The 25,079-nt window shown below is 43.9% G+C and overlaps 1 protein-coding gene across 1 annotated transcript in view; it reads right to left on the bottom strand.

Annotated features, from left to right (window-relative positions):
- Positions 1-25,079, bottom strand: part of PYROXD2 (pyridine nucleotide-disulphide oxidoreductase domain 2) — a 332,144-nt gene that overhangs the window by 87,037 nt on the left and 220,028 nt on the right. The window contains exon 12 of the mRNA XM_085606329.1: positions 9,240-9,396. Coding sequence (XP_085462455.1) covers positions 9,240-9,396 — 157 coding nt within the window. The remainder of the gene's footprint in view (positions 1-9,239; positions 9,397-25,079) is intronic.

Here is a 25,079-nt window from a genome sequence, read left to right as displayed (position 1 = left end):
TCAATTAACCTATTTTGTTACTAAAGGGGGCAACGTTTTTTTCAAAACTTGATCTTACACATGCACATCACCAGATATGTCTGCACAGCAAGTCGAGGCCCTTGAAGGCATTCATCACCATAGAAATCACTTATCAATTTACCAGGATGGTGTTTGGTTGGTCCTCAGAGGCTTGTGTCTTACAGATGATGAAAAGTGAGTTTTTTAAGGGTCTAGACAACATCATCTACTTCCAAGATGACATTTTGGTGTTTGGTGATACTGTTGATAATCATAATGTCACTTTGAAGTTGGCTTTAGACTGTCTCTCCGACTCTTGTTTGGCATTGAGACAAGAAAAATGCAAATTCTTGGTAGAAGAGATTGAGTATCTTGGGCATACCTTGACTGCTGAAGGAGTCAAACCTAAAAGAAATTTGTTGTTGGCAATTAAATCAGCACCACCCCCTAATGACAAAAAGCAGTTATGTTCTTTCCTGGAACTCATAAAGTTCTTCTCCATTTGTAATAGATTTTGCCAGCAAAACAGAGAATTTGAAGGTACTCATGTGTAAAGGTAGAGGCTTTGAGTGGGAGGATGCTTTCAGCAAATCAAAGATGAGGTGTGAAAAGCTAATATACTAGTGACCTACGATACTAAAGAAAACAGTGGATGCCAGTGCCATGGGCAAAGGAGCTGTTTTTTTTCACAAATGCATGGTTCTGTAGAGCGTACTGTTGCCTTTGCTTCACACACCTTAACTTCTAATGAGATACACTATGCTTTTATTGAAAGAGACGTATGCAAGGAACAAGGGCAACCCCTTGTAACGGAAAGACAAGGGTTCCTGTGGACAATATACAGGATACTTAATATTAACTGTGCACAATGGCAGTTACTATTGGTATATGAATGCTGAAAGAGAAGACCAATAACACAGACCACAACGTAGGGGCCAAATATTGTTAGTGTAAATAGAGAATTTATATTGTAATACAGTTGAAAGAGTGCTCAGTGTCCCAAGTGAACTTAAAACCTATACAACCAAAGTGACAAATTATAACATACATTAAGGTTTCATAATCAACAAAAAAGACCATTATTCAATAAATAATTTGTATTCATAGATTGCTAGAACATTAGCGAAGGCTACGAAAATGGTTTGTTTGAATGCGTGTCGATGGCGTTTTGACCCCACATCCAGTAAGGGGTCTCATCAGGACATAACAATGAGGGACAACTTGTGTAAAGTAGGTAAAGCGCTGTCAGAATGGTTATGTGCACACCAGTTGTGTGAGGGAAAGAGAAGGTGATTACTCACATGGGGCACAGCCGGGCACCCCATTGAGAGGAACATGGGGCTGACAATTCGCATTATGTGTGTAGCAGATACACACTGCCCAAAATAGGTAAAAATTAGAGCACTTGTAAATCTATCTCATCAAGTCATCTTCTGTAGTTGAAAAAATGTGAGGCATGTTAATCAACTTCACCACGTGGTTAGATAATTTATCCAATATTCGTGTTTTAAGTAAAGGGGAGCTGCCGAATTCAACCGGCGGGACAGAAAAAACATTTTCAAACTTAATCCCTCACGGATGAGAGATTTGATTAATGGCAGGAGTGGTGAGGGTGAAAAAGCTCACAGTTAGCTGAGTAATGCTAGAATTTTGCCTGGTAATTCAGTCAAGATTAAATCGGGACGCATGAAGAAAGGTTTGAGTAAGTTTCTAGGGGGCATATGCATCAAAGTTTGTTTTTGCGATTACCAAATGGCCATTATTAACCCCTTGAGTGCCCCGCCCTTTCCACGCCCTGTGCCGGGCGTTTCATTAGCGGGCGGGGCTCATGACGAGATAGTCTCGTCATGGGCACAGCGCAACCGCGGCCCATGACGAGACCATCTCGTCATGGGCACTCAAGAGGTTAAGAAATCACTATTTGGTAATCGCAAAACGCAATGCATCAAAAAAGGATGCAAATAGCCATTCTCTAATTGCGATTCCTTAAGAATCGCAATCACAATTAGGGAATCGCTATATGCAATTGCAACTCCATTCTGGCCTATGGGCCTCCAGGCCCATAAGTGACAATGGTCTTGCAGTGCCTACATTTCGATGACCTAATTGGTAATCGCAAAATAGGTAATGCAAAGGCAAGGGTGCCCGGGGCCCTAAGGCCCCCCTAACACACTTTGAATAATGCAGTTTTGTGCATTTTTCAAAGTATGCACATATTAGCTTCAGCTTGAAGTTGATACTAATTAGCGTTTCCTAAATGCACAGTTCGCATTTAGGAAAGGCTTCTTACATATGCTTTAGGGAATCGCAAATTGCGATTCCCTATTTGCATTCACAATTTAGGTAATCACAAGAAATTGTGATTACCTGAATTGCGAATCCAAATACCTTTCATGCATTAGGAAATGTCATTTTGCAATCGCAAATGTCCGATTTTTGCAAATCTCACTGTTTGCGATTGCAAAATACCTTGCATGTGCCCCTAGGTCATTTTAAGTTGAAAGAGTTGCATAGGTGGCATTTGGTTCTGCAAAATGGTGACCACTGGATCTTGAGAAGGGTGGAAAAATATTGCGCTCGAGAGTGTGGATGGGAGGAAGATAGGGGTGATGGTTGTAGTGGATACATGTTAATCAGAGATGAGGAGAGCGAAGCGGCTTCAATAGTCTGTTTGAAAGTGGTGATCGTTCCAGGTTAGGTATTCATTCCAGCTCCAACATTAGAACAGCAGTTGGTATTAGTAGGATTCTGAGACCAAAATTACCGCCCATGTATTTACATGATTATGTCTGATGAAGTTTAATAACCTGTAGGACTTAGTTTTCACTCGTAGCCATGTTTTGTGTTCTTTGCAGTTTTATCAGTCAATTGACCATGTTGCTTACTTCATGTAACAATAGGCGCTGTAGGCACTCGTTTTGTTGTTCTTGCTCTGTTTGGAATTTGTATTGTATTACTGAATTTTCAATGTAATTTAAAATCTTTGTTTCATCAGTAACTTGGTTACTTTCTTTTACATTTTTCTTAAACGTTTTATTCATACATTCTGGACGTAACTGAAGGGGGTGTGTTATAAAGTGGCTACACGCCCTTGCATCAGTATAGTGATGCACGTGCATTCTATGGGTATGGATTGTTGATTAGAATGTGGCTGTGCATGGCTCCATGCTTCAGCAGTTGCCTGCTGCCTGGGGATGATGGTACCAGGTATTGAGAGTACTTGTAAATTCAAATAAAGCCAATTCAACTTAACCTGGAAGCTTAGTGTGATTACTAAACAGGCGTGTGTGCTCTTTCCTGGGTAAATCTATAAACAATGTGGATGGTGACCCACTAGGGGTACAATTTCCAGGGCACATGGCCCTCATCTTTACAAGGGAGGCTCTAGGTGCCCCACAGTTTGTGGGAATTGTGAGTAATTGCAATCACACTCAGCCTTAAATGTTTGAGACCATTAACACACACTTATAGAGGTTGTTGGGCCACAACCTGTAGCTGTGGAGCAGCAGACGGAGAAGGAGTGTGCACCTGCCCTCTGCTGCTGTGCATAATACGAAATGGGAAGTCCAAGGATGCCAAAATGTCCCTCCTCCCAGCACAACTTAGGACCTGCACCCTTCCCATAGTAAAGCGCCATATGCTGTACAGTTAGTCATGAAGACTGATCACAACACTGATGACAGACGAAGGCAGCTTTCGAGATTAATCTGACTGGTGTTGGTAACTGGTATAGGTTATTATGCCAGGAGACGAATAAGGACCGTATTGAAATATTGCACTCTAGAATTGCACAGGAAACCAATTGCTGGTTCAGTATCCAGGAATGGCGACAAATCTGTGAGATTAGCCACTGGGCTTTTAGGGCAGCGAATTATCAAAGAATGTCTTTTCTCTCTAGATCCTATTACACTCCTTCTAAGCTGCATAAATGGTTTCCATGACACCGAATGTCTGTTTTAGATGTAATCTGTCAGAGGCGGGAGACTGGACACATATATTTTTTACTTGTCCGAAACTACACTACTTCTGGAAGGAGGTGTTCAAGTTTATTAGCAAATGTTTGCCAATAGAGATAATAATAATAATAATACAGATGCTTGTAGAGCGCGAACAGCTACCTCAGGTGAGGTGTCCCGGCGCTAGCGAGTCCTACAGCCAAGAGCGAGTAGTCAGGGGGAAGATCAAAATTATTGCATAAAGAGCCAAGTTTTTAGGAGCTTCCTAAAGCTAGCTTCTGTAGTGGCAGATTGGATGGCAGGGGGCAAGGTATTCCATAGTTTAGCCGTGCCGGCAGAGAAGGACCTGCCTCCAAGTCTAGCTTTCCTCACACGTGGAGTAGTTAGTTTGAGCAAGGAGTTTGAGCGCAGCTCTCGTTTTTGGTGGTAACGGGGAAGTCGAAGTTTTAGATAGTTGGGACACGTACCTTTTAGTGCACTGAAAGCCAAGGTAAGCACCTTGAACTTAATTCTGCTTGCCACTGGCAACCAGTGCAGCTCGTGCAGATGCGGAGAGATATGCTGCCTGAAAGGGACACGTTTTATCAATCTCGCAGCCGCATTCTGCACGATCTGTAAGCGTTGCACCGCATATTTGGGCAGACCAAGAAAGAGGCCATTAGAATAGTCAAGTCGAGATGTGATTGTTGCGTGAACAACCGTTTTTCGACACTTGACTGGTAGCAGGGGCAGAAATTTTCGCAAATTTCTGAGTTTGTGCAGGCAGCCTGCGGCAAGAAGGACAAATTCTCATCCCATCTTACTCCTAGATTTTTTGCATGGGTTCCGGGAGATGGTGCAGGGCCCATTTCCGTTGGCCACCACAAGTTCGGAGGGGGGTGTTTGAGATTTCCAAAGAATAACACCTCTGTTTTGGTCGCATTCATTTTGAGTTTATTAGTGTTCATCCATTTGGCCACGTCTCGAAGACAGCCCCTGATTTTACTAAAAGCTGCCTCTGACGTGTCTGTATAGGGGAAGACCAATTGAGTGTCATCCGCGTATGATATTGCCTTGACCCCCCATTTAGCAATCAAGGTGAAAAGCGGGGCCAGATAGACATTGAACAGCAGAGGGCTGAGTGCCGACCCCTGTGGGACACCACACCAGAGGCCTTTAGGTTCAGAAGAGAAGGGGCCCAGAGCCACTTTCTGGGACCGATCTGTGAGGTAGGAGTGTAGCCAGTTAAGAGCTTTGTCTCCAAGGCCGATGTCCTTAAGTCGAATCAGCAGTCTGCTATGATCTACCGTATCAAAAGCAGCGGATAGATCCAGGAGCACCAGCATAGCTGATGCCCCTGAATCTAAGGACCACCTGATTGACTCGGCAACCTCAATGAGGGCCGTCTCGGTGCTAAAGCCGGCCCTAAAGCCAGACTGAGTTTCATGTAGGGCACCGCTTTCTTCAATAAAGCTGTTAAGCTGCCGTTGGATCAGTTTTTCGAGCATTTTGCCAGGGGCTGCTAAAAGGGAGATGGGTCGGAGATTGCTCAGATCATCCGGCGCGCCTTGGGATTTTTTTTTCAGCGGGAGAAGAGTGGCCTGTTTCCGGCAATCCGGGAACATGCCTGTTGTAATGGACGTGTTCCATATGTGTAAGAGGGGTACTGCGATTGCGTCAGACATTAATTTCCACAGTTTAGGTGGGCATGGATCATCAGGTGCCCCAGATTAGCATTTTTTTATTTCTTTCAATGCCTCAGAGAGGGTGATGGGCTGAAATTGATTTAAGGAGGAAGCGGGTGGCTCAGAAACTCCCAGCTCATCCATAGATGTCGGCTCGGGGTTCGTAAAAGTATCATACACTTTTAATATTTTGGTGTCAAAGAAATCTGAGATGGTTTCACAGAGTCTGGCGGATGGGATAATATCCGTCTCGATGGCTCTGGGCTTGAAGAAAGATTTAACAATCTTAAAAACTTCTTTACTTGATTGTTCCGCCTGCTGGATGGAGGTTGCAAAGAAGATTTTTTTGGCTTTTTTTATGGATAAATGTAAGGCATGGAGGGCTTTTTTATAGCTGGTTTTGGCTGATTTGCAATAATTTGCTCGCCAAAGGCGCTCCAGCTTTTTGCATTTACTTTTTTCGGCCATCAGCTCAGGGGAGAACCACGGATCAGAGGGAGATTCTCTGCGCGACGTAGCGCTTCTGGCCGGAGCGATAGAGTCCACTACATTGCCAATCCACGAGTTCAGTGATGCAGCATCGGAGTTTACATCCGAGGTAAGGGGTAGGGGGTTTGCTCGAAGTGCCGGGCATAGAGTGTCCGCTGTTAAATTATCCCATTTTCTCCGCACATAGGAGCGTTTCCCTGTGATCTGAGACTGGGAGGAGATTGAGATGGACATAGTGATTGAGTAGTGATCCGTCCAGAGCAGTGGTATCGGAGAATTAGCTTTTGTGTTCGATATGTTGGAAAAGAAAAGGTCCAGCATATGCCCCGCCCGATGCGTGGGGCCTGCAATAGCTTGAGTTAGATTGGCCGATTGCAGGGTTGAGATGAGGTGAGTAGCCTGTGGACAATCAGAATTGTCGGCGTGAAGATTAAAATCACCGGCTACAATATAATGCGGGTGGGCTAGAGAGTTTAGGACTATAAAGTCCATAAGCTCACTCAAAGATGATGCCGGGCAGTCCGGGGGTCTGTAGATAATTAGGCCTGTAAGAGACAGTTGGGGGGTAGTTTGGAGGCAAAAGTGTAACCCCTCTGTGCCTGGGAATGTAGTAGGAGTGGAGGACAACAATGTGTATTTCTCGTTGTAGATGAAAGCCACTCCACCACCTCTTCGGCCTTCCTTTCTATTAGAGAAGCTCAGTTTAAAGCCTGGCGGGATTGCTAGCGAAATGGATGCCATGTTGTCCTCATTGAGCCATGTCTCCGTAAGGCAAAAGGCGTCCCAATTAGAGTCCGCTATTAGTAAGCATAAATCATCAGCATGCTTGGGAAGGGATCTGCAGTTCAGTAGACCGATCCTAAGTTGGGTAGAGGAGGTGTTGCGAGATGGTTTACTTGCTTTTTTGAGAGGTGATACAATTTGGGGAGAGACAATGCCAAGAGACTTTTGGCAGCGTGGGCAGTGGGGCGGGAGATCCTGAGTCGTCAGATTGAGCTCAGGCGACTGACAGGGAGTGGCAGTGTTCAGTGACCGTAGCTCCGCACTGGACCAGACAATCCTTTGAATGTGTGAATGGACACAGGCAGCATGGCTGGTGCTGGACGCGATCCTGTCGCGGACGGGCGCAGACGGGCTTGCCTTAGGCGCGCCTTCGGCGCGCAAACGGCACGCCCGCTGCGCCCGTCCGCTGCTCTTCCGGGGGAAGCACATGTTTTTATGTTGGGGGGGGGTGTGGCCTGAAGGGGGGTGGGCGTGGCCGCAGTCTTCCCCTCACCCAGCGCCGGTGTGTCAGAATCCCTCGTGAGCGCTCAGTCGGCTCGTTGGGAAAGTGCACGTGATAGCAGCAAGATGTTTGTTAAAAGCACAAAGTTATTACGCAAACAAAGCTTAAAATGCAGTTTTTAAAAACCTCCCGGCTTTTCGCCTCAGGAGCTTGCAGGGCAGTGACCGCGCTTGTGGATCAGCGCGCTCTTTTATAGCTACGGGAAAAGGGGGCGTGGCCTGGAGGGGGTGGGCGTGGCCGCAGTCTTCCCCTCACCCAGCGCCGGTGTGTCAGAATCCCTCATGAGCGCTCAGTCGGCTCGTTGGGAAAGTGCACGTGATAGCAGCAAGATGTTTGTTAAAAACACAAAGTTATTACACAAACAAAGCTTAAAATGCAGTTTTTAAAAACCTCCCGGCTTTTCGCCTCAGGAGCTTGCAGGGCAGTGACCCTTCCAGATGCATCGCTGGCATTATTTGGTTTCTCTCATGCTCTTTATGTAGACTATCTTTTGCTTTTATAGCTATAGCAGTAGCCAGATCACTAATATTACAGAATTGGAAATCTCAAAAAGTCCCTATATTGGCTACTTAAGCTGGAAAGGACTCACAAGTTCGAAGATGCCTATGCGAAGAGGATAGGGGCAGTACGGAGGTTTGGGATGATATGGGAAAGTTATGCTATGATTATGTATCCAAATGATAAGATGTAAAGGGGGCACATGGTATTACTATTGGCTGCTATCTAGAATTCTGGTATTTTATATTAAGGAAACTGAGGGATGAAGTTGCGCTCTTTATTTATTAATCTATAGTTCAAAAATGAGACCTAATAGTATGCAGGTCTCTTTTTTTCTTGTATGTCTTTTTTATTGTGTGCAAATGGAATATGTAACTTGTTCTATTTATTGACTATTTTTAATATGAGATGGGAGAGCTTTTGTGTTTATGTATCCTGATTATTGTGTTTGCCATGTTTTTTCTTATGCTCAATAAAAAAAACAAAAAAAAACACTGATGATAAGCAGAAGTATGTGGTCCCCTACTCCACTTCACAATTATTACTAAATGAGTTGGAGACCGATTTGAGTGGATAATTCATACACCTCTTGCCTTGGTAAAAGTGAAGAGGAGGCACATCCAGACCTCTGGAATACAATAAACAGAAACTGGTACTAAGTGTGTTTTTCTAGCATGTTTCCATAGACAACGAAATACAACGAGAGACTTTCTCTACTAAATACATATTTCACATATTTTAAAGAGTTTAGTGGCAGTGTTTTAAATGTTTTTGGCCTGATTTTGAATTAGAGAACAGATTTGTTCAGTTTATAAGTAGTGTCCATTGCAGTATTAATGTTAGCATGGTTGGCAGTAAAACTGTTTTGTAATAAAGGGTTAAAAATGTAGTTACTCTTCGTGCTCTTGGTACCCCATTCCTTTATTTGAGGTTAAACCACCCAAAAAACTTCCTATTCTGAAAAAAATAGTATATTTTGTGATGCTGGATGATTTTTTTTTAATGTGCCATTCCGAATCCCATCCTTATGGGATTTGAAAATCTGCTAATATGACTGCATATTTTTCATAATGTTTGAGATTATTCCAGAGTTCATGGAAGGAGTATTATAATGTGATGCAGAACAGGGTTTCTGTGACAGCCTAATGAAAGAAATTTTAAGTATGCATTTATGACACTTCTAAAACACAAATCTAGAAAAAGCAATGGAGCACAGTATAAACATGGGAATTAAAATGACTTTAAGAACTAGGGGTTGAGCTAGAGGTTGGCAAGAAGGCATGCACTAAATCTGACTGTTAAAGCGAATAGTTGGATTGTAAGCTTTCTGTACAGCCTCTTCTTTACCTGGAAGAAGGTATCCCTTTTTGTGCGTCTTCAAAAGCTAAAGTAAGGAAATCCATATCTTCGGCGTTCAGGTGGATTGACGTCTGGTGATGAGCAAGTGGCCTTCCATCACTAGTATTCGGGGCAGCCAAGAAGTTAGGCAATTTATCCACAGCCACTAAAGTGGTCAGATAAGAAAAAAAGGTTAATCCATTTGTCAAGGAAAATTTCTGAACAAAAAAGTCATTTGTTTTCAACAGGATGTGTGAGTTCCATACTTGGCAGGAGCCACCCAACACAACTTACCAAAATGTTAACTCAATATGCATGACGCGGATCAGGCATAGGTCCCTCTACTGCCAAGGTCAGGGTGAGTCACAGCAGTGCTGTATACACACTCCTCAACCACAAAAGACATCATCACCCCAGGGCCTTTTTAACAGCATTATAGGCCCCTGAGCAAAGCAGTACACTGGGTCCTGCCTACAGAACCACTTACAGGAATAAAATGTTTAAGAGAAAATATGTGTTAAATTCTGGCCTACATGGGGCCCCCAGGCAACTGCCCAGCGTATGTATGCGTTAAGACCGCACTGCATCACCTAAACATACAAAACAGTTTGGAGAAAGCATGTTCAGTGAGTTCAACATCTTAAGATCTCTTTTACATCAAAAGTCAAATTCAGAATATAAAATGAAATTTCAGCTTCATATCAATGATATCTGTATGTTTGTATTTATTGCTGAATTATTTCCTGGATTTCCAATTGTATTGGGAAATCTCAACTGTGCATTTTGTTGAAAACGTTAGTTTTCAAAATGACAGAGGTCAGTGTTTAACAAATACGAGATTGCACATTGGCAGGACTCCGGCATTGAATTTCACTTTTATTTAAACCCAAATTGGACCCAGCTGTTTGTAGCATTTATCTTAGTTTTAGGAGTAGAAATCTTCCTCCAGCCAATGATTTTATCTGTAATATGGGCATTGTGAATGATGACAGAATGAGATATCAAGGTGGATGTGGAACACAACTTACATATGTGCATTATTTGTTTGCCAAATTACATTTTAAGCTACTTTTCTGATCTTTTGAAATACTTTAGTGAATTTTCAGAATGAAATCAAGTTTTATTATTAACTGTGAATATGTTTGTGTTTTGTATGAAATCTATATACGATGTTGTGAGGAAAGCTGTTATTTATATGGTGTAGTTGTGAGACATCACTGTGTAAGAAACTCCGTTCCTGTACTGGGTCCAGTCAGATTCGTTTGAAAAGCCTCAGCTCAACCCTGGCTAGCTGTGCCTCTGAGCAGTCAGTCTTTATCAAAGGAACAAGTGTAAAGCATTAAGAAACAGTCAAATACAGAAACAAGACTCAAAACATTCCGACACCAATTTACAACAGTAGTTTTATCTTTAAAATGACACCACACTGACAAAACATACACTGGAGGGTTCTGGAGATATGATTTTTTAAAAGAACAATACATCTTTCTCATTCAATACAATAAATCATTGTATTGGACCGTGCTTGCAGTCAAACTTTGCAAACTCTAGTTAATATTTATAAACTACTACTCTGGTCGATTGTGGGGGACCAGTTCTGACAGGGAGCAGGTAACATAGGCCATTGAGGGTTGTTTGGACAGTTACCTCAAAGTCAATTAGGTCTCAAGTCCAGTTCCAGGCTCTATAAGCAAATAACAGAGACTATAATGGAGTGGTCCTGATACAAGAGATACAGGATGCTGTAGATGCTGAATGATGCCAAGGATGCTGATCCTGTGAAGGGGGTCTTCCTGGGGCTATTCCTAGCTACACGGTCATGGTGGGGCGACTTTAGCCACAGGTGTTGATTGAGGTCCAGTTGAAGTCCAGCCAAAAAACAGTTGCCGTTGGTCTCCAGTTACAGCTACATCAGATGTTCCCTTTAACTGGTGATAACGTCCGTCTCGGGTGACTAAATTTCACTCTGATGACACTCCTGGGTCCAGCAGACTTGGGATAGATCTTTAGAGGATTAGGTTTCGATCTCCCAGATTGCACGCTGGCAGTCAGTGGCAGGCAGGAGTTCTTGGATACCAACTCACCAAGGCAGGCTTCGTCAGCATTTGTGGCCCTGCAGCTGTAACAGGTAAACAGCCAACTGACTCTTGGAGTCATCTCTTCTATCTAAGGCTCAGGGATGACTTTTCCTCAAGCATGGCACCACAGGCCCAGTCCTCTTTTTGCTAGCCCAGGGAGCAGCAAGTGAAGATCAGTCTTGGCGCATCCTCTCTTTGCTGAGGCCAGACAACAACAGAGCAGTTCTTCTTCGGTCCACTCCAGTGCAGGGGCGTAACACAGGCCCCCACAGCCCCTGCGGTGCGGGGGGTCCCCAAACTGCAGGGAGCCCCCTCAGCACAGCACTCTGGCGGCAGAGCTCCTGATTGAGCCCAGAAGGGGCCCCTCCAGGTGCCTTGCAGGGAGGCCCCCTTGAGTTTCGTTACGCCAGTGCTCCAGTGCAGATGTTGTCTGATATCTGGGTGCCAGGAGTGCCACTAATATGCCCAGGTAGTGCCATTGGGGGATATGCGACTTCTAGCCAATGGGCTACCAACTCCCCTCCTGACTTCCTGGTAAGCGTGACATTTATCTATCTCAGAATACACAATTCTACCCACTCAGAAGATGGCAGAACCATTCTCTTGGCTTGTGAAGCTTTTTAGCCCATTCCAGAGGGGTGGCTACCTGGGGGATACATGCCCATGGAAAAAACAGTTTGACAACTGTTTTCCCCTCTCTGTTCACGATGGCAACCTGTCTGCAAGAACAAAAGAGCAGTCCCTCTAGTGTGTGTCCACTGTTTGTCTTACAAAGGCGGTTTTCCCTTTGAAGCTCGCCTTCTGGGCTCAAACCCTTTTGGCTTTCCTGCCAGGGAGAAGTCACTCTTCTCCCAACGGCAAGCCCTTTGTGTTCCTTTCTGAGGTTTGTTCACACCGCCTCCCAGGAGGGAACAAGACTGTCTTTTGGCAAGTAAACAGTCACTAGAAAGCTTTGAGCAACAATGTGGCTGCTTACTAAAGTTTCCATTTGTGCAAAAGTTACATTAAATTCGAATTGAGCATTAAGTTGATTTTAATGCAACGATTCTTTTGATACCTTGAAGTATCATATTTAGTAGTCCCATTCAGAAGTCAGCACTGCTGAGCTTTTAGTGTGTAACTTTGTACTTGCCAATGGGGCTACTAGCCTTTTCACAGTAAAAACGACGATGCCGGGATTTTATTGTCAGCACATGCAAAGTTAAAAACCACATGTACAACTTTTTAATATAATGCACCATGCCTTTTGGGTTAAGTAGGCCTACCTCAAGGGTAATTTATAAACATTAAAAAGGAATGTTTGGGCTTTGCCATTGCTTAAAATGGCAACGTTGATTTAGCAGGTGAAAACTGCTCTGCCAGCCAGCAATGGCAGGCTAAGTCATACTTTGCTTTGTCTTACTCATGGTGGCACAATAAGTGCTGCAGTCCGTGAGAGACACTTTAAATTACAGGCCCAGGGTACCCCTGGTACCATATAATAAGGACATATGAGTAAGTTAACTTATGCCAATTGTGGGTGAACAAATCATATACATACCTTTTAAGGGTCAGAGCACTGGCACTGACGTCTGTTTAGCAGGCTTCAGTACACCTTCAGCATGTGCAGCATTTGTCCAAAACTTGGGGGTGATCATTCAAAAAAGAGGCACTTCCTTACAGATGTACATGGATCTCTGTGGCAAGCTTAGAGTGGAGTCGAAAATGAATGACTAAATGAATAAAACCAACATTAATATATATCTCTTGGAAGACTTTCTTTCCAGCCTTGTATAATTTTATATGAACTGTAGCAGATACATGTCTTACTTGTGTGGTGGAGGTAGCAACTTCAGCAAACCATTCTCATACACTTTGGTGACGGTGGTCAGTTCTCAGGGTGAAGTGATCCAAAAGGATCCTAGGTATAGCTATGATATCAGAATATAAATGTTACATCGCTTCGGTGCCAGAATCTCTTTTAGATCTGTCCTTATAAGGAATGCAGCACACAACAAAGGTCATACTAGCTCACATTCTGGCACTTTTCAAGAAATCTGTTCACGGAGGTTTGGGCAGACAAAAACGATCAGACCCCATTTGGGGGGACCTCAGGTCAAACAAGTGCTCCAGGGCCTTCACTGTGGGGGCTGGGGAAATTAGCTTCTGAAGCCCCAGGGTCCATCCTACAGTGCTCTGAAAACTGGGCCAGGCACAACTCCTTCAGCACTTGACTTAGTGATGGCAAGTAGTAACTGGTTGCTCAGAGAGATAGTAAGGGGGTGCTACAAGCTCAGTACTCAGCTATCACCAAACAGCACAATAATTTATTGGTGTGCCCAGTGCTTACTTTTTATACAACGAAAGTACTTTAACTAACTCAAAACACTAAAATACTACACACTACAGGGTGACACATCTGGCCTGGGCTGCTCTGGCACAATTTTAAACTCACAGTGGCATGATCCACTCTGGCTCTCTTCAGGGCATTGCCACAGTACAGCCCACATCAGGGTCATAGTGACACTGCCCACTCAGGCATACTTTGGAGCAGTGCCATGGTGTTGTCTCCTTGGGCACCCCTGTCCTGGGAGCTGGGGAGTTAGCTGCTTTCGCTTGTGCTGGTTGGTCACACCTCCTGTAGGGCTGGCACCCTCCTTCTTCTCCTGCTCCAATAGGTGAGCCACCGGTCGTTTTGGGGTACGGAACCAACTCCAGGTCACACTCTAACTGATGCCCCCATACATTTGAGGTTGTTAGGCTGACACCAGCTCTGGCTGCACAGCAGTCTTCTGAGTACTCTGTATTAGTAGCGGCTCGCACCAGTAAGGGTGGTGAGGCGGGTCAGGTGGGGGTTGGTGGAAGTCGACACACAACAAGATAAGTAATATTAAATAAATAAATAAATAAAACTACTTACTTTGCGCTCGACACAATGGCATTGCGGCGAGCGCAAAGTACGTGGTTTTATTTTTCATTTATTTAATATTACTTATCCCATGGTCTGTCGACTTCCACCACGCCCACCACGTCCTGCCCCACTGCTCTTACCTGTGTGACCTGCCACTGCTCTGTATACTACTCCCTTCCTTGGTTGATGAGACTTTGGAACTGGAAAAACAAGTTGGTCAGTGGCTCTCACTATTATTCAGTCAAAGCAGACTGTGGATGTTGGAATCTCTGTCTGTGCTCTCAGAACTGGTATGAGTTGTTTTTTTCTGTCATGTGCCACCTTCCAGACACAGGTTTTGTGTAGAGTGATGCTACTCACAGCATGGTTGCTCCAGTTTGGAGCACCCACAACAGAGGCATAAGGAGCTAAGAGCATATTGCACTTGAATATCAACAGTGACATTGAGCCATGATCAGGAAGGTGAATGGCTTCACATAAAGGACTATTTTCACTCAGACAACATGGACTGCAGTCCTACCCCTCATACCCACCGTCTACCAAATGGCAGTGCTAAGTAAGGCTATTCAATGCAAACACAAGGAGATGATGGACGGAGCGCTAGAACTTTTCAGACACTCACCCCTTCTCACATATCTGGGTCAAAACCATCATCGTTCTTTATGTCTCTTCGCCACCCCAGTTCGGATCCAGCCATATGCAAATCAATCTTGACCCTGTTCCTCACAGGGACAGTCCATCCCGAACTGCTAAGCCAGGCCTTCCCTGGACCGGTTTGGGGGTAACACTCCTCATCAGCCAGGCTAGCTTGAATCCAGGGGCAAAGTGAGCAAGGGTCCCACATCTGTGCATACCCTGCCAACTTAGGGTGAACAATGCAAAAACAAGGAGAAGATGGGCGGAGCACGAAAATGTTTCAGACACTTACCCCCAGTCACAGATCTGGGTTGAATCCATCATCGTACTTTAGCTCACTTCGCCACCCTGGTTCAGACCCAGCCATATGCAAATCAGTCTTGACCCTGTCCCTCATGGGAACAGTCCAGCCCGAACTGCCAAGCCAGGTCTTGCCTGGACCCTAAACAAGCATTCTGGGACCGGTTTTGGGATAACACCCCTCATCAGCCAGGCTAGTTTGAATCCAGTGGCAAAGTGAGCAAGGGACCCATGTCTGGGTATACCCTGCCAACTTGTGGCGAACAAAGCAAACACAATAAGGTGATGGACGGAGCGCTGAAACTTTCCAGACACTCATCCACTGTCACAGATCTGGGTTGAATCCTTCATCGTTCTTTAGTTCACCTTGCCACCCTAGTTCAGACCCAGCCATATAAAATTCAGTCTTGACCCTGTTCCTCATGGGAACAGTCCTGCCTGAACTGCCAAGCCAGGTCTTCCCTGGACCAGAAACAAGCACCCCTCATCAGCTAGGCTAGCTTGAATCCAGAGCAAAGTGAGCAAGGGGCCGAGGTCTGAACCTTCCCTGCCAACTTAGGGCGAACAATGCAAACACAAAGAGATGATGGACAGAGCACTGAAACTTTTCAGACACTCACCCCCAGACCTGGGTTGAATCCATCATCGTTCTTTAGCTCACTTCACCACCCCAGTTCAGACCCAGCCATATGCAAATCAGTCTTGACCCTGTTCCTCATGGGAACTCTCCAGCCTGAACTGCCTAGCCATGTCTTCTCTGGACCGCAAACACACATCCTGTAAGGCTATTCAGCATCCCCTCGAAGCAAAATGACTTAATTAAATTTCTAAATGGAGCACTGTCTCTTCTTTCAACACTTCAGTGGCTAGGTCTCCTCCCTTCAACTTCAGGAATGTCTGCAATACAGTACCACTGTCTGGGAAACCAATTGACCTCTATCATGTGCACATATAGGCCAGGGGCATCAAAATGACCACCCATGCCCCCAAAACCCTGGTGCACTCAAACACATAACACATAACACATACCACACCACACATGATACACACATGCATATACCATACAAATGGGATGTTAGTGCTAGGATCTGGGTTAGTGCACAAAAGCGGAACATTACATGAGAGGACTACTAAGCCTCCTCTCCAAAGACACAAATAAAACGGTCTGACCACACCTACACATTCACAATACATGGTAAGCTGCCATCACAGCTCTACATGCTAAATCCATGACAGAGATGATAGTTCTTTATCAAGCAAATGAGGGCATGCTTATTGTGCCTCTCTAGGTCCAGAATAGGTCCTAGACCTCACACTTGTCAAGGAACAGGTCTAGGCTGTCGCACAAACACTACATTAGTAGAATACCAGATACTCGCAGTTGGGCACTCAGCACAGGCGAAGACAACTGTGGAACATGTGGGGGACATTCTCGTCCTAACAAACGCCTTCACAAATATGAACAGGGCATGCTGCTGATATTACTTTTTCTTGATATAAACAATGTTTATAGTTTTTGAAATAACTATGGCTTACCTTTCACAGTACGATAAAAGCTGCTTGCAGCAGAATGTTGACAGTCATGTCTAATTACACATGTTCTTCTATCTGTTCTTTTGTATTTCATGATCTAAATAGTCCAACTGTGCTTGAAAATATAGTGCTATATGCATAAATATTTACTGTAGGAAAAGGGATAAAAATCTATATGCATCTAAGTGCCATGCACGTTAACGGTCTTTAGAGACCAAAGGGTACACTCCAGGCACAATATTGCTCTTTTTTTAAAATCACATTTTCTTTTTCTTTTCATTACCTTAAGGAATTAAGTCGGTATTAAATCCACAAAAACCTTCTTAGATGAATTAATGAAGTTTATTCCAGTTTACAAAAACACCGACTTGACAGCAGGTAGCCCACGCACAGAATGACTGATCCATGACATTCTCATGGATCACTGTATTCTATGGCATGAGCCAGAGTTCTACAAATGCTAGAGAAGATAATTACAACACATCCCCTTTACAACAGAAAAGAGGAAAAACAAAAATCAAACAAACAAAGAAGGAAAAAAAAACCATTAACACATTATAAATAATAGCAACAGAAATACGGTAGATGCTGTCAGACATAATCCTTCAGCTTTGTAGGCAAATTTCTGCTCCTTTTCGCAGAAGAACTGGCCACTTCACTCTCACTGGAAGGGACCCCAATCATTAGAATAAGCAGGAACATGGACACCAGGAGATTTGCCAGTGTACCTCACCAGCCTGGAAATACTCCACGTGTTGCCAGTGTCAACCTTCACGACATTCTTTCTGATAGCAATGATGGTATCGGGACCCATAAAACCTGAAATCCCTTTACAGGTGTGTCTTTGTATTTTCCCCAAATTTGATCCCCAAGACACCACTTCCTCCTTTTCACAGACATTTTAGCATCATACCTCAACTAGTATTTCTCCTGGTAATCCAAAAGTCTGGACCGTCTCATATCACTTGAAATACCCACACTGGTACACTCAGGCAACCACGTAGGATTCAATTTAGAAGTGGCTTTTCTTCCCCTCAAGGTTTCAAAAGGAGACCTCTGTGTGACCAAATTGGCAACAGTGCGATGAGCCCACCATGTTTCTCACAAAACACTACTGAAGGACAACCTTGATTCAAGTGCAAATTGAGCACAACTTTTAACCATCCTTTCAGTTAAACCATTGGCCTGTGGTGCATACAAGGCTGTCTTTTGATGGACTATGTCAAAATCCTTAAGAAACTCTCGCATTTCTTGGGATGCAAATTGTACCCCACTGTCGGTGACCAAAAACTTTGGAACACCTTCAGAGACAAACACATCTTTGAGGAAATCAATTACAGTTTTGGTATTCACTACAGCTACACATTTCGTCACCATCCACTTGGAAGTATAGTCTACTAATAGGATAACAAACCCTTTTGTAAGAGGGCCTAAGCTCGAAAGGACCAACTATGTCCAAACCTTACTTAGACCACACAGTATCAGGGACCACCACAGGAGACAAAAGCACATGACTGGTGACATGAGATTTGTCATTGGTGGCACACAACAAACAATCTATGACCACATTTTCAATCACACAGTCCATCCCTGGCCACCAGTACCTCTCTCTTACATGAGCTTTAGTGAGGCTCCTTCCTAAATGTCCTTCATGAGCAAGATTAATTATCTTGTCCCTGAAATCGGTAGGCAGGACTACTCTATCACCCCTCATAAGATTGCCATGATAGAAGGACAAGTCGTCCCTCACAGACCAAAAGGGTCTCAGGTCCTGATCAAGGGTCTTATAGTCAGGCCAACCTTTGGTTATGCTCACCTTGAGGGAAGAGAACACCTTGTCCTTGTTAACACTGCCCAACCCCTCCTTATTAGACAGAGCCGGTTCTGCTACCCAGCTCACCCATTCAAACTCAATATCGCCCTGCACATGCTCCAAGGGCAAGCGAGAAAGACAGTCAGCAGACTTATTGATCAAACCAGGTGTATACTGCACGCGGAAATTGTATTCTGGGAGTCCTTCACTCCAGCGTTTAAGCCTGGGAGTCATGTGTTCATTATGATGAACGGAGTAAACCTACACCAGGGGGTGATGATCAGACCTGACCAAAAATGGAGTACCCCAAAGATAAAATTTAAAATGTCTCACAGCCCAAAACACACTCAAGCCTCCCTCTCTATACAGGAGTAATTCACTTCAGTATCCCTGAGCGCCCTGGAAGCAAAAGCAACCACTCTCTCCTCACCTCCCACCACCTGGAGGAGAGAGTGGTTGCTTTTGCTTCCTGCTGCTCAGCCAGAGTGACTGTGGTGTGGAATGTTGGCATGTGAGGTGGCTGTGGAATGTTGGTGAGTGAGAGAGTCAGTTGGAGGATGGCCAGAGCAGCAGGAAGAGTGCTCCTGGTGGGGCTCTACATGATAACATCCATCTTGAATAAACCAACCCAATATCTACATGGACCAAGCATCATTTATTCACAACATTTTGAAGCACAGCTCCTAACCCCTTGAGGCTGGCGTCAGTAGTCAAAATGGTCTTTTGCTTGACATCGAAATGCCCTAAGGTGGGCATTTTCCTCTATTTCATTGTTAATGGTGACAAAGGCTTCTTGACATTCACCAGACCACTCAAAATGCACACCCTTCCTAAGTAAAGCCATGATGGGTTCAGCCACACTCGCAAACCCCGGAAGAAACTTAGAGTAGAACTCCGCAAGTTGTACGAACAACCTCAGTTACACCTTATCTACAGGAGTGGGAGCCTTCACTATATTCTCAGCAAGCTCCATTTTAGGTTGTATTTCCTATCCTGAGATAACATGCCCAAGATACGTGACTGACTTCAAACCAATGTGACATTTTTGTTTCTTCACAGTAAGCCGTCTCTTGAACACACTTTCCAAGGTCGCACCATGTTCCACTTCATTCCTCCCATAAATCAGGATATTGTCCTGAAAAAACAAGACGTTATCCATATCACCAAGGACTACCTTCATAACCCTTTGGAAACAAGCCGCCGCCGAGGCCAGGCCATGGGGCATGTTCAGAAAATGGTAAGCCCCCAAAGGCGTTACAAAGGATGTCAGGTGTCTGGAGTCTTTGTGTAAAACGATCGGATGGTAGGCAGATGAGAGATCCAACATGCTAAAAATCTTTGCCCCCTTCAGCATGCTAATAGACTCTGAAATATTAAGAAGAGGCTGACGATCAACCCAAATCCACTCGTTCAACCCATGAAAGTCCGCACACATTCTGACATTGGCACCACCATCCTGCGGGGTCAAAACAATCGGAGCCAACCGTTCTGAGGATTCTATTTCCTTGATGACCCCCAAATCCAACAATCTTTTGAGGTCAACCTTTAAGGGTTCCATCATCATATTAGGCACCCTTCTCACTTTATGTACACAGGGTACAGCTTTTTTTTTAAAGATGATATGATGCTCAAAACCTTTGAGACATCCCAGTGTGTCGATAAAGACCTCTGGAAATTTGTTAAAGTACACTTCTCCACAACTCGCATAATCAACCAGCATGACCTGATTTCTAGGATCGCTAGCGCTTTGGGTTCAGTATGATACCCAAATCACGTTGGTGCCTCCACACCAACAGATCATCACCCCTTTCTGCCACATACACTTTCCCATTGTTTATTACCAATCATGGTGAAAGGTGAACCAGAATCAGCCAGCACAACAAAATCATGTCCATCCACAGCAATGTCACATTCTGGCATTATCATCTTCCCCACATCAACACCACTATCAGCCTCCTTGACATTCAAAATAATGGTGCGCACAGTTTCAGACGAGTTCTCGGGAGTATAGCTTTTCTCAGAGGATTCTGATTTAGAGGTCCCCCGTAGTCCTAGACGGACTTGTCCTTTGCTTATCGGTTCCTAAAGAGTTTTATTTCACCCTGCAGGACCACGTACCACTATTCCAGCCTTACTTCGGCTCCTGACTTATCAGCCCAAGCGCCGTACGAGTCACGGCTCCAAATAGGAGGTAATTATCTCCCTAACGCGCATCAGACAGGACGCTGAGCTCGTCACACCTTCTTTGACGCATATTAAGCATTATAAAGGAACCGCAGGGCTCAACGGTTACTTTTCCTCCCCACGGGACTCTGATAGCATTTCCCTTTGTTTATATTATATTAACCTTGTGCCTTAAATACTCAGCTTTTTCACCTCCTTTTGATGATTATTCATCATACACATAGAAGCCCCAAGATCTCGGTGTTTTACTTTTTCTCTGCGCAGGACTTATATTGCATTAACCCTTTCATGAATCACGGGCTTCGTAGACAGGGCGGCTTGCCATATTTTACTTGCTGCATCTCAATAACCTCAGAGACAGCCCAGGTTCTTGGCGGTTTACTTGCATCTCCGCGGGACCGTAACTGTACTCGCCGCCTTTGCTGTAAAGTTAACAGTTTCTGAAGCACACGCAAATAATATAAATTCAACAATATAGGAGAACAAAAAGATTTCTCGTGTTCTTGGGCTTGTCCACTCTTTTAATTTAGCAAATTCTTCCACTCCCTTACACCAACGTGTTTCATCTCATATGGGCTGTAAACCCGACGACTTCCTCAGGGCTGGTAGTAATGCAAATGATCGCATTGTAATACATCAAAAAACAATTCAGTCTATTTACCTATGAGCCCAAACATCCCCTTTGTACATCAAGGGGCTATTCAAGAAACCGAAGTATTGTGCCTTTTTCGCATGCTGACAGTAAATACCATCTAAATATAAATATCTTTTTGAACCAAGTTAAGCTAATAATTATAAGAAGATTCTAAACTTATTATTTGCATGTTATCGTAAAGTAAAGGTGATTCTGTGAAATGTCACTGTGATGGCTAAGGTGCAATTTAACAATTAATACACCCTCAGTGAAATCTGTGTTTAAATCACACAGCAATGTACCCCAAAATTTAATCGGACAGTACCTTCAAAGTAATATTCCAGCAGTGTATCTGTTGAGTTGGAGAACAAACAAGAGGGAAAGAGTCCCCTTAGACTTGAGACGACAGGGGCATGAGGCAACAGCTATTAATGATACTACATTAAATTCACCAACTGTCTAACACTAAGGGGCCGATTCCGAACCGGGTCGGAAGGGCACCAAACACGATCCGGCCGGAAAAACTACGAGCCGTACGCGTGTTTTCCGCCCGACTCGTACAGCTGTATGAGCGAGCAAGTACGATGCGAGCTACGTGAAATTCACCGCCCGAGTTGTTTCCGGGTCCAAACCGTTCCGTACATCTCGGTCGTAAGCTAACCGTGGCGTGCAATGAATGCGATTTACGACCGAGCCAGTACGATGCACGCGTCGGACAGCCGGTGCGAGCTGGAGTGTCCGGCTCGCAAAACGTCCGGGAAGTTGGCTTTGGGGGTCCGCCTTGGACCCCCTGTCACCCGCAGCCCTAGGACACAGGGGGAGACCCAAGGGTCCCCCCAACACAGGCATGTACGTTGTGGATGGCACCGACGCGTATCCACTGTAGGGGGCGCACTTGTGCGAGACGTACCTATTCAGTCAATGGGACCTATGTACGCGTCGTACGACCGGCTCCCATTGACTTCTATGGGAGTCCGACCGAACCGAGTCTGGCAGCACACGTCCGCATCGTACTCGCATGGTCGGACTGCAGGACTCCGGCTCAGTCGGAAAACACTCTGGATCCGGCTCGGTCAGAGAGCTTTCTGACCAGGATCAGAATCGGCCCATAAGTACTGAAGCTTACCTCCAAAGTTACATCAGTATTCCAAAACAAAGTTCCTTCCAAATAATTATTCCAAATCGTAAAAGATAAATCCCAAAAAGCGAGCCTGTAACGCAATGTGATAACATTCTCACTAACAATTATTGAAGCCTTTATCAACACACGTTTAACATTTAAAGGGCTCACCCGAAGATCCGCAGACTTTCTCATAAATTAATCCAGGTTAGTCAGTGCCCAAAGTCAAAGTTCATTCCAAGTAGCCTTTCCAAATTGCAAAATTGACATTGAGCCTGTAACGCAACATTATAATATTCACTACCAATTCATCATCCCTTTATCAAAAGCGTATTAGCCTCTACAATGTTCACCCGAAGGTCCCCAGATTTGTCCCACCAAATGTTCGAGTCAGTGTAAGTATAAGCCGCTGACATCAAAACGGAACCTATTCTTCTGAATTTCCTAAACAGCCCCTGCAGTACTGGGTAGCCTGTGTGTTAAAAAGAAAGATAGCTGACTTAGAATACTGGCTAGAATCCACGGGTTTGCAGTACACCTATACCACCCTGATATACATACCTCGGTGGGTTGTGTCTCATACCGGATACGGTGGAAACCTGTTCCCGTTGCTAAGCGGGGTTACATAGTCACTAACAGAAAGCGAAGAGGTGACTGTATGCACCATACAAGAAGTCGCGCCATATTTCAATGGCAACTTCAAAACACTCATTTCACACTATATCTCAATAACAAAATTATCTATAGGATTCTACAATATAAAAGTATACTTATATTCAACATAAAAAAAGCCCACCACTTAGTTACTCATGCTTCGACATCCAGGCCCTTAATATTTACGTAGGTCGGTGAAAATTTAGAACCCATAGCAACACCTTGGGTTTGTCTAAACCATTGATCTTTAAAAAGAAAGAAAGTATTAGTGAGTATCAATTCTGTCATGGTCAAAATCATTTGTGTATGCTCTCAGTGACCAGCTGTTTTTTTAGATAAAAAGTGATATAATGCCTTAAGTCCCTGTTCATTGCGGATGCTGGTGTATAATGACACCACGTCAAGAGTCACTAAGATCATACCCGGGTCCCAAGTGATATCCCCCAATAGATTGAGAATATGTGTAGTGTCTTTAATATATAACGGTAGATTCACTATCATTGATTGTAGGAGCATATATACAAATTGCGATATATGTTCCGTAGGTCCCCCAATACCTGACACAATGGGCCTCCCAGGTGGAAAGGGAGGCCCTTGTGAATTTTCGGCAAAGTGTATAGGCAAGGAAATCTTGGTCGAGTCACTTTAAGGTATGAAAATTCGTCATCATCTAGCAAACCACTTTCATGCCATTTTTTAAGATAACTATTAATATTAGCTATAAGAGGGAATATAGGGTTATGAGATACCCTCTAATAGCACTGGGTATTACTCAATTGTGAGTAGATTTCGTTTTCATAGTCTTTTGTGTTCATAACCACTATATTCCCCCCTTTGTATGCTTTTCTGATAGTAAGATTAGGGTTTCCCATTAATGTCTTTTGGGCTTGTCTCTCTTGTGAAGAAAGGTTATCTTTATAGGGGCTTTTAGAAAGTCCCTTCCTCATCATGCAATCATCTAAATCACAAATAACTAGTTAATGAAAAAATTCGATATTGTTCCCACTAGTAAGTTTGGGAGATCACCTTGATTTCATCTTAAGTCCACTTGATATTGATAGGTCAGGTCTAATATCTAGATCCTTTAATACCTTGCCATTGGTCACAGGATCCTCCTCTAACTCAGTAATCGAGAGCAGATTAACAGTATCTTGTATATCTTCGATAGTCAGATTGCTAGACACTGTATCCAGTAATGCTGGTGTTGAACTTTTATTACATTGAGGGTTCATGGCAAAATATTTCTTAAGTTTCAAGCTTCTTATAAACTTGAACAAATCGATTTTCGTGGTACAAAAATCACCAAAGACTTCAGGACAGAAGCCTAATCCTTTAATAAGCAATGAGATCATTGGATACGTGAGTATACAGTCTGACAAGTTCACTACCTCCGCTTCTTTCCCCTTCTCTGAAATTATTGTTTCTTGTCCCAAGAGCTTGTTTTCATTCTCAGGCTGTCTCCTTCTGATCCCGCTCCTCTTCCCATGCCTTGTTTTCTTGTGTTGTCTACCTTTTTGGTCTGATCTCGGTTTCCCCTCTTTATACGATTTACTTCTTGCATAAAGGAAGAGTTGCCTTAAGGGTGTAACTGTTTTGCTAATGTTCCTAATCCCCCTTCTATATCACTTTCGCTGGCTGGTATTGTACTCAACAAAGTATTACTAGAGCGACCGAACAATGGTTCATACAATTGTTTACCCATGTCAGCTTGGACCAAATAGTCATATTTACTAGAGAAGGTAAATACCTTCCCACTATTATAATCAAGTTCATCCCGTTTTGGTTTTCCGGCTTTTCTCTGTTTTATATCATTCTAATAATTAGATCAAACTTTCTTCAAAATCTCATAATTCTTGGCTGTAGGTTCAGGCATATTTAATGCTTCGATCTCAGACTCTACTTGTGATATTTCAATTTGAAGTTTCGTGACTTTTCTTTCAGCATTTTCTATCAAAATATCCATCAACTTCATTGAACTGGATATCAATTCCTTTTCCCAAATGTTAA

Source organism: Triturus cristatus, chromosome 1_2, assembly GCF_964204655.1.
Source record: "Triturus cristatus chromosome 1_2, aTriCri1.1, whole genome shotgun sequence".
Classification (NCBI taxonomy): domain Eukaryota; kingdom Metazoa; phylum Chordata; class Amphibia; order Caudata; family Salamandridae; genus Triturus; species Triturus cristatus.
Note: the sequence above shows the minus strand (reverse complement) of the source record. Positions and strands in the feature narration are given on the sequence as shown.